The 10,683-nt window shown below is 42.6% G+C and overlaps 1 protein-coding gene across 1 annotated transcript in view; it reads left to right on the top strand.

Moving 5' to 3' along the window:
• Nucleotides 1-10,683, top strand: part of trpc5a (transient receptor potential cation channel, subfamily C, member 5a) — a gene marked incomplete at both ends in the record, with an annotated part of 112,325 nt that overhangs the window by 22,576 nt on the left and 79,066 nt on the right. Inside the window, 2 exons of the mRNA XM_079257986.1 lie at nucleotides 1,869-2,006; nucleotides 2,432-2,638. Of these exons, the coding sequence (XP_079114112.1) occupies nucleotides 1,869-2,006; nucleotides 2,432-2,638 (345 nt within the window). The remainder of the gene's footprint in view (nucleotides 1-1,868; nucleotides 2,007-2,431; nucleotides 2,639-10,683) is intronic.

Genomic DNA, 10,683 nt, shown 5'->3' with positions numbered 1-10,683 from the left:
CTGTCACGCTCAACGGCTTATTCAGCATCCATCTTGCATCCTATCTGACCTGTTAGCTCTCTCCAGCCAGCAGAAGACGATCTTTTGATGACTCTTGTTTTGTCTCTTTCTCTTAATCTTTTTGTGTTTCTTTGCTGAATCAGCGACATTGCATGTTAAAACAACCAGTTCCTTATTGTACCGTGAAGTGAAGCTGCAGCATCCCTGTCGGTTTTTCAGCTGCTGGGCAGCAGCGGCTCTAGAAATGCACATGATAGATGTCACTTTGTCTTCCAACAAGTCTGGGATAAAAACTGTTTTGGTTTGTTGAAAAAATAAATCTTTACACAGTCAGGTATAAAACTGAACAATATTTGAAACACACACACCTGATCAAAGTCATCACTACCCCAGCCACATCCACCCACACCCCCACTGTATATTATAGGGCAAATAAACAACCGGTGTGACACTGAATATACGTACAGGAGTTTATAAAAACAACGTTATGTGTGCAAAACGATCCAATAACAGAAAGCCACACGAACAAGTGGCATATAGCCTTGGTTTATAAACATCAGCAGTCTCTGTGCTCTGAAGTTCTGACTGGGAACGATGAGCACATAATCTAAACCGGGTCCTATATGTACAAGTCCTTTAAGACATTTCCAAACATCTAAAAGAACCTTAAAGTCAGTCCTGAAATACAACTTGAGCAAAAGTTGGGCTCTATATACAGTGTAAATACATCAATTAACAATGATCAGCTCTGGATTAGATGTCTTGCATTTCCTGTGGTATTATTCAAAATGTTTCTCCTTCTTAAAACACCTTTTAATGTAAAATTATGACTTCTTCTAACTGTCTTTTTTATAGTATAGTATAAAGACTGGAAAGTGTGTGAAGCTTTTGATAAAGGACAGTGTGACAAGGCCTCCTTGTCACACTGTCCTGCCGACAGATGTCATACCCCATTGACACACAACACACCCCACTCACCTGACAGATGCGACACTTACACACCTGGTAGCAGACAACATCTAGCTTCCACCTGCATATAGCGTAGAATTAGGAGTGCGCACCTAATGTTTATGCTAACACTAATGTAAAAGTGCATTGTGCCGTTACCACTTCCAATTATGGTTTAATGCAAACAGAGGCAACACCCGGGCAGCGCTTAAAAAGTCAGTGGCAGTAGAAAAGCAGCAGTGACGTCACCGGGGGTGACTAAATGACACGTTCCCTGAGCCACTTGTCTTTATTATTTTTCTTTATATTCATGTGATTATCATGATGGATTGGGTTTTGAAATGTTTATCTATTTGATTTTTCTGTTGTTGCATCTTTTGTGTAGAGATCTGGGAAACAAAGGAAAACTGTTTATTTGTTTAATTGGACCGTTTTGAGGAGTGGCTGTTTAGTATTTCAGGAGCTCATTCATAGCTCGGAGTGTGGAGAGTTAGGAGTCGAGAGCATTGCTGCAAAGCTGGCATTGTGTAATCATTTTGTGAGAGAACCCAGTGTAAATATTGTACATTTTTGTAAATATTTCACTGCATCACTGCACTGTTGGGATCAGGACTGAAGAGCACAATAAATCAGCTCAAATGGAGCCACGATGACGCCATAGTTCTTGTACAGCACAGAACCCTGTCACAGAAAGCAGTATTTTGCAGTGATGGGTCCTTATCCAGGGCTCTAGGTTTAATTTTCATTGTTTAAAAGGATCCCCATTAGCTGTCTCCAAAGTGGCCAACTTAGTCTTCCTGGGGTCCAGATGAGATGCAAAAAAACCATATTAAAACTGAAGAACAAGAGATGTGAAAGCTTATGTAATAACAAATCTAAAAGAAGATTAATCTGGTTTATCCGTGCGCCTGCCTCTGCAGGTCGACAGCCTTCGACATTCACGGTCTCGACTCAACATCTACAAAGCTCTGGCCTCGCCCTCCCTCATCGCGCTGTCCAGTGAAGATCCCATCCTCACTGCGTTTAGACTGGGCTGGGAACTGAAAGAACTCAGCAAGGTATGGATATGTGTGGGTGTTTACCAGCAACCAACCATAAATCTGCTTGATGGAGGCAGCAGGATCCATCATTTGTGTTGTACTCTGTACGTCATTTTTACTTCTGTTAATACAAGATAGTATTAATATTTTTTTCAACTCTCTTTTTCTTCTTCTCTAGTCAACGGTATCATCGCTTTCATGACAAAAAACTCCTTATAGTCTCTGGTGTCACCCTTACAGGCAAAGTTTGATCTTAGATAAGAGGAGCAGACATGCATCTCTTTCAATACCGGCCTCACCAGCATTTATGTCCAATAACACTTTCATTCTACAGCAACGTACCGCTCTGTAGTAGCAGGCAGCGTCAGGACACATAAATCAGAGTGCCGGCTTCAGAAGTTTTCTTACAAGGAACATAACCTGTAATATGTCCCTCATTTCAGGTGGAGAATGAGTTTCGTCAGGAGTACGAGGAGCTGTCTCAGCAGTGCAAACGCTTTGCCAAGGACCTTCTGGATCAGGCCAGGAGTTCGAGAGAGCTGGAGACCATCCTGAACCACCGAGACAACGACCAGAGCGAGGAACTGGATCTCAGACAGTGTCACGACCTGGCCAAGCTCAAGCTCGCCATCAAATACCACCAAAAAGAGGTATGGACCCCGGAAGCGTGGAGTTTATACGGATTGTTTCTCACTATTTTAAAGAAGCTCATAAAACTCTACTGAAATGAGGCCAAAGTAGCATCCAGTAGAAACGAGTCAGGGTGTGAAAATGGAACGTTTTGTTTGCTGGCAGCAGAAATAAGGAGCTTGTTTGAGAAAATATTGTTGAGAACTGCACCAGAATAATAAGCAGTGCTGCTTCAGCTTGTTAATGTGAAGGTTGACAATTAAATGCTGGCTGTATTTTTACTGTTTATAGCTATGATGAGTAACTCAGCAGACTTTACTGTCTTTCAGAGAGTATATAGAATAATATAAATAAAGTATATAGAACAGAGGCAGCATCTCCAAATCTGAGACCATGGTCCTCAGCTGGAATAGGGTGGATTGTCCTCTCCGGGTCGGGAGTGAGGTCCTGCCTCAAGTGGAGGAGTTTAAATATCTCGGGGTCTTGTTCACGAGTGAGGGAAGGATGGAGCGCGAGATCGACAGATGGATCGGCATCTGCAGTAATGTGGACTCTGTGCCGGTCTGTCGTGGTGAAGAAGGAGCTGAGCCAGAAGGCGAAGCTCTCGATTTACCAGTCGATCTACGTTCCTACCCTCACCTATGGTCATGAGCTGTGGGTCGTGACCAAAAGAACGAGATCTCGTATACAGGCGGCTGAAATGGGTTTCCTCCGCAGGGTGGCCGGGCTCTCCCTTAGAGATAGGGTGAGGAGCTCGGTCATCCGGGAGGAGATCAGAGTAGAGCCGCTGCTCCTCCGCATCGAGAGGAACCAGTTGAGGTGTCTCGGGCATCTGGTCAGGATGCCTCCTGGACCCCTCCCTGGTGAGGTGTTCCAGGCACGTCCCTCTGGGAGGAGACCCCAGGAAGACCCAGGACACGCTGGAGAGATTATGTCTCTCGCCTGGCCTGGGAACACCTCAGGATCCCCCCCGTAGAGTTGGCAGATGTGGCTTAAGAGAGGGAAGTCTGTGCCTCCCTGCTTAGGCTGCTGCCCCTGCGACCCGACCCCGGATAAGCAGCGGAGAATGGATGAATGGATGGATAGCATATAGAACAATGTTTCATCGCAAGGCTCATGACACCAATAATACATTCAGAAAAACAAAATGTATGGCATCCACAAACTTTATACATGGCAAACAGGAAGTAGCAGGATGTGCCAGTCCAAAGTGATGGTAATTATAGAGCCTATACTGCAGGGCAAAGTGCCAGTCTTGCATGAGATAGTTGGATGGGTTTGGTATTGTCCCTTAACGGTTGCAGAACCTGCAACAGATGCTTCATAACCTGTGGGATGAATAGTCTGTGATGGGGGTGTGAGGTGGTTGTAGAGTGGTTGAACTCACTCTCCTCACATCCCTCCATTCCACAGCACACAGAGATGCTGGTCAGGATGCTGCTGATGGTGCTCCAGTGGAAGGTGGCGATAATGAGCGGGGGCAGGTGCGCTGCAGGAAATGCCGGGTGACTGTGAGGGTTTTGATAATCCGCAACTTTGGATTGAATATAGATGAGTTAAACCTATCTGAATTATAGATAAGCATCAGGTTCCAGATCCCATCTGGATGCAGTCTCACCGGCTATAGAATTTCCTGGTGGGTTTGGTTTAGTCAGCTGACCTAAACAAAACCCAGGCTGCAAGGTTTTTTTTTTGTTTTTTTTTTAGCAGTTTAACCTCTGATCTGTCTCAAGCAGATCCAGCTGTCTTGCAGATAAATCTCTTATCAATGTTTGACGCAAACGTTTCCCTGTAATTTGATTGGTTTTTAAGAGAACTGGAAGTATTTTCCACTGCTTCCCATGTCTGTCCTGGTGACAAATGGAGGAAATATCCAAAAAGGCGTGGGTGTCTAATAATCTCTGCTCTGTTTCTTCATGTTTGCTCTGTGTGTGTGTGTGTGTGTGTGTGTGTTATTTTCCTTTGGTCTGGTCTACCCAAAGGACATTGTTCCAGGATCTTGTGGTTTGTTCCGACACAGCTTTGCAAACCTCAGCAGTGTTTACTTTTATAAGAGAGAAGCTTTCCCCTGCTGCCCTTTCAGTTCAGGCTTTTTCTAGTTGTACTATCATCAACTTAAACATCTAACATGCTTTGGGTTTTTTTTTTTCCAGTTTTTCTGACCATTGCACAGTCGGATCTTTGGATAAACCTGCTGGAACGTGTAGATTGACACCTGTTTTGAGTGTTTTCCCTATGTAAATAATTGTTGTCATTGCACACTAATGGGCTCAGTGACAGGCTGAAAGTATGGAAATGGCTTTGTGATCCTTACCAGATGGATGTGCAACAACTGGTTTCTGTCTTTCCTCCTTGGTGTTATATTAAAGGGACATTCTGTAAGAGTTACCACCATTTAATGCTGAAATTGTGCTCATTCGAGTAATGCACTCTAGTGCCTCCCCTCATTGAACATTTACTGCTGTGTTTCAAAAAGCCTCGACAACACTGATGAAACCATGTTATCTGAAACTTCATGGAATTTCCACTCAGATGAAGAAGTTCATGACTTCATTAATACAGCCAGCTATATTGCATCATTAATCTGGTTCCATCTGATTATACTCTGGAGGAACTGTATGTTTACATTGTTCCGTTTGCTTTCATAGTCTTGGTAAAAGCTGGCTTTTAGTCGTGGCAGAGCCAGACTGAGAGCTGGTGGAAAGGTTTTACAACGTGCATTTACTGTGACAAACTGTTTTTCAGGGGTTTTGTATTTTAGGATCTGCTATAATGTTGCCTATGGTAACAAACAACACTATCTAACAAAACCCAATAAAGAAAGTTAGCTTTAGGCTAATTTAGGCGGCACAGTTGACTAACTTACTGAGGAGAAAGCTGGAAACTTCAGTATCTCCTTTAGATTCATTTTCATCTTGAGCTCCTTCCACCTGGGGATGGCTAGTTCCATGTAGATCATCTTTTTTAGATGATCTACATGGAACATCATACTGCATTTTTCTTTACCGTGGTGAAAACGATTCCTGCGCTACTGCTGCATCAGCTGCTTCTGCAGTTTTGTAAATAAAAAACTGAACAGATTTTCCATCATGCTGAGTTTTTTCTTCAGTATATAAACCACTGGGCGCTGGCTCGCAGTGAAAACGTGTTCTTATTCTGCATTGGTGCTATTTGTCTCTTACCGGCAGCTGTAGTTTCAAGATGGCCGGCTGTCATGGTGCTTCCCTACCAGCTTACCCATCATATGTTCAAACAAGTCTAAAATTCTTTGCTTCTGAGAACGTATCTGACACTGATTTTGGCCAGTAAATAACAGAAAATGTGAACAATGTCCCTTTAACAAACACAATGATGCTTTAGTCCAACAAACTGCTGAAACTTCTGCTTTTATGAAGCTGCTTTTAGTCAGTTTGTCAGATGCACCTGGTTGGCAACACCGACCCTCTGAATTCTGATTGGATGATTATAATAAGTGAGCTTTTCACGCATAGTTTTTGCATTTTAAACTTTGTTTTGGCTGAATAATTAATCACATCGGGTATTAAGTGGTGTTGTTCCTCTGAGGCTGTATGATCTTTTTTTTAACATGAGGTCATACCGAGCACCATGCACACAAAGTAAACAAAGCACATTAGTGTGCAGGTTAACGTTTTAAATGTCAGTGACACACAGTAGCCGTCCTCTGCCTGCAGCGGTTTGTAAGTTTTGGTGCTTCACCCTGTTGAAATCGCACCTGCAGCCATTGGAGCATAATGGACACAAGAAGCTTCTGCTCCAGTTACGTGTTCAACACACACACACACACACACACACACACACACACACACACACACACAGACACTCCTGCAGTGTTTTTTCCTTGTATTTGAGAAATTGAGTGACTCAGCTGCTCCGCTCATGGGGCTTGTCAGAGCGGAGTGAGAATGTATCAGGATGTACGCAACACAATCAGGAAGGGAGTCGGGGAAGCAGGGAGAGGGCTGGTGGGCGGGAGTGGTGGGGAGGGGGAGGGGGAGGGAGGAAAGGAATTGTAATGAGGGAGATAATGAGCTGAAACAAGTGTGGAGGGATACAGAGTGAACAAACACAAAGAAGACACTTCATGGGACAGAAAGAGAGAAACAGAGAGAGCGATATGGATCAAGCGAGCGCATGGCTGAGAAAGAGATGCAGATTTGATAGGATAGAGTCGGAGAACAAAACAGAGTTAGGAAAAGCCCCAAGGCGATTTCTGTCTCTCTCTTTCTATCCACATGTCTGTTTCCCGCTGTTTCCAGCTCTCTGCAACAGAGGGTTCCTGCCAGGCCGATGAAAGCCAGAGTGAAAGGACAGAGCAAGGGGAGGAGACGAGGGATGACAGGAATGATGCTTAGATGGACTGAAGGAGACTTAAGAGCAGGAAACGAAGTGCTTTCTTTCTCTCGGGTAAAGAAGGTGGTGAAGGTAAAGATGTGATGTGGAAAGATGGAGACACTGAGCACGAGAAAGAGGCGTTTGCATAAGTTCTGGCTTCCTGGGAACTCTGTGAGGAGTTTTACAAAATCTGACGTTTTTTTAAAAAAAATTTTCGTAGTTAAATTTTAGGAGTTTTCTTCAGGTACATCTTATTTGAACAGGCCTTCCTTAGATTCAACAAGGTCTTGGAAACATTTGTCAGAGATTTGGCTTCTTATTGACATGAAGCATCACACAGTTGCTGCACATCCACGATGAGAATCCCCCGTTCCACCACATCCCAAAGCTGCTCTGTTGGATTCAGATCTGGTGACGGTGGAGGCCGTTTGTTCTCTGAACTCATTGTCTTGTTGACGAAAGCAGCTGGAGATACTTTGAGCTTTGGGACATGGTTCATTATCCTGCTGGAAGTCTTCATCAGAAGATGTTATGAATGACTTGACGTGGTCAGCAACAACAGTGTGGCAGGAGAATACCTTCCACACAATTACACAATCTGAACCATTGATCCAAATCAGAGTGGATCCATGTTTTCATTTTCTTTCCACCAAATACGGGCGGTCCTCGGTTTACGAACAAGTTCCATTCCTACGCTGTGGTGTAACCAGAAATCAGGTGTAAGTCTGAGTTTTAAATGCCCCCTTGATAACTAAATAACTATCTAAATACACATATTATACATAAAATTAATGGAAAAACAGTACAGGTAGTAAAAATAAACATTTAAATTAAAATAAAATAAATATACACGCACATCTCAGCCTCTGTGTCACGTGTCCTAAGAGCTTATATGCACCCTCATAACTTTGAAACTTGCTCTATTTTTATTTAATCTACATTTATTGAATGAGCGTAGTAAAGTTGAAGAACTACGTAACCCGAGGATTGTCTGTAGTGACTCGACGCTGAATGCAGAGCTGAAAAAGAGACTCATCAGACCAGATAACATTTATTATCTATTATCCATTGTCCTGTGTTGGTGAGTCTGTTTCTACATTTACATGGGAGTTTTAATTCCTGTTCAATTCTGAATAAAAGTTCATTCCGCTTTGAACTGATGAAAAATGACCATGTAAACACTTCATTCCTGATGCAAATTTTAAAACTTAATTCTGATGTAAGTGGCTGGTTTATTTGTATTTTAATTCCGAACTATTTAAGTCCTCTGTCATGTAAACCTTAATTCCAGTCGTTCTGAGCATGCCCGTTACCTTGTCCTGTCCCGATGTTTAACCTCCCGTGTTTGGTGGTCTATCTTTCTTCTCCTTCTCAGTTGCTGCAGAAAGTGAAGTAGTATGCTCGTGTTGAGCTGCTACTTCACATTTACAATAATAATAGCGGTGAAACTGGTACTTATTATGTAGTTTTTACAAGTTACGACTGAAAAGACGAGAAGCAGGGAGCCAGCTTTATTTCCGGTATACGTCATACATCACGTGCACCCTCTGTCCAATCAGAACCCTTCCCAACCCGCCGCTCTAAAGCAGAAATAAGTAAGGACGTGTTTCATGTAAACGTTCACTCAGAATTATTTTCATGTAAACTCGTAGGAGAATATGTTCATTCCGAATGATTAATTCCGAATTTAAAAACATGTCACCGTGCCCGTGACATTTCAGTCTCCGTCTCACTTCTCTTTAAGGTGACCTATTTTCTGTTGAGTTTTTTTGGCCAGGCAGTGTGTATCGACTGTGTGTGTCTGTAACAAGTTGACACACTCTCTGCACCTGTTTTAGCTACTTTTTCTACCCTGCAGAGACGCTAAACTTGCGCTGCAAAATGAACTCAATTTCTGAATAATCACAATTCACAGAAACTCTGAGGAACCACAGGCAGTCTGCTTTCCAGCTGTCTGCCTTGTCTGAAGTGGCCTGCCATCTTCTAAACTTTACTGGGATGTATAATTGGCTGCAACTCCTGCTGTGCAGTTCTTGGAGCAAGAGTCAAACTCACTAAACTGGAAGTCTTGTTTAAAAAAGCCAAGCCATTCTGTAGACTGGGAGCAACTCACAGCTCCAACATGAGAAATGAGATTTAGACAGAAGGCAGGAAAGGTGGAAGCGAGTGTGATGAGGGAAGGCAAGCGGGAGGGAGGAAGGGAGGAAGAGAGATGTCAACAGTTAATAAGAGACTCAGAACAGGGCAAAGGATGGAAAGCTGATGAAACAAATATAGAAGGATGACGAGGAAAAGAACGGATTCCGAAGGTTTACTACAAACTATTCTGGAGGGAAAACCGAGTCAATAGCTGTGTTTCCATTACAGTTTTTCTTTTACAAAATAAAAGCCATATTTGTAAGTTTTGACAAAAAAAAAACCAAACTGTTGCAATTTGCAGGTGTTTCCATTGAACGCTGTTTAGCTCATAAGCCTTAGGTCTCATAAAATCTGTCAGCTGGACAAGAAATACAAGAACTGCGGCTTATGCAATGTCGCCACGTTGGGTTGTTTTCTGCTTGCTACGGAGAATTTACCACAGCCTTTTGAAGCCTTTCTTCCTCAGATCCTTTTCTAATTCATTGGAAAACTCTGAAATTTGCTGTTGTTTGTTTCCTACCACACCATCTTTACTGTAAATAAACTGGTCACATGACCCCAACGTCACATCCAAGGAGAGGTAAAGAGTGTTTCTATCACACTGTTGCAATAAACTTCTATGTTGAAACATCTGAAAAACCACCTCATGACAGTGTTAATACTTCTTAGTGATATTTAAGATTTTTTTCTAAATATAGGCCTTTCTATTTTATAGTAATATTTAGGTTATGCGCAATTCTACGTGTAATGAAAACGCAGCTAATATTATGTGTGTAACACCTGTTTTGTGAGTGTAACTTGAGCTATCTGGAAATGTATGTTCAAATGCTCCCATAAATGTGTAGAAATTACACACTTAAAATAAATGTACGCATCCTCAAATGACAAAAGTGTACAATAACGTAAGTTCCACACAGTTTTTTACCTTCAGCTTCACAAATCTAATCGTTTTATGTAACAGAAAACATCTCCCGGCCTCGTTCAGACTGTTGCCGGTTTAACACAGAAGTAAAGGGTTTTAAAGGGAATGATGGAGATCTGTCGGTGATTTGTAGGCAACAAGATGGAGCAGCAGATTGCTTCTTACTCTCAGTGAAATGCTGAAACCAGATAAGAGATTCTGCAACAACCAGATGAGTTCAAAACCATACAAAGTTTAAAATGTGGTTTTAGAAGCAGAATAGTTCATGTAAAGGTTGGTTTGTTAGTTACCACAGCCTGAAAACCGTTTCCACATCTGAGTTTCTGCTGAGCAGATGCAACATTAACCTCCCAAAACGCCCTCTGTCGCTACACGCATTTGCATGTACATGAGATCATGCAGATGTCCGTTAGTGTGTGTGTGTGTGTGTGTGTGTGTGTGTGTGCATGCTTTCTCTTCTTAATGTGTGTGTGTGTGCTGATAGACGTGTGCAGCTGTCTCAGGAGACAGGTGACAGTACACTTACATAAGCCTTTCATGTAGTACAACCTCCCTTCTATCCGTTGTCCTTCTTTCTGTCACTCGCTTCACCTTTGCTGCCATCTCTCTCTCTCTATCCTGTTCTTCCTCCCTCTCCTCATCTCCCTCTTT

This window comes from Telmatherina bonti (genome assembly GCF_933228915.1).
Source record: "Telmatherina bonti genome assembly, chromosome: 18".
NCBI lineage: Eukaryota > Metazoa > Chordata > Actinopteri > Atheriniformes > Telmatherinidae > Telmatherina > Telmatherina bonti.
Note: the sequence above shows the minus strand (reverse complement) of the source record. Positions and strands in the feature narration are given on the sequence as shown.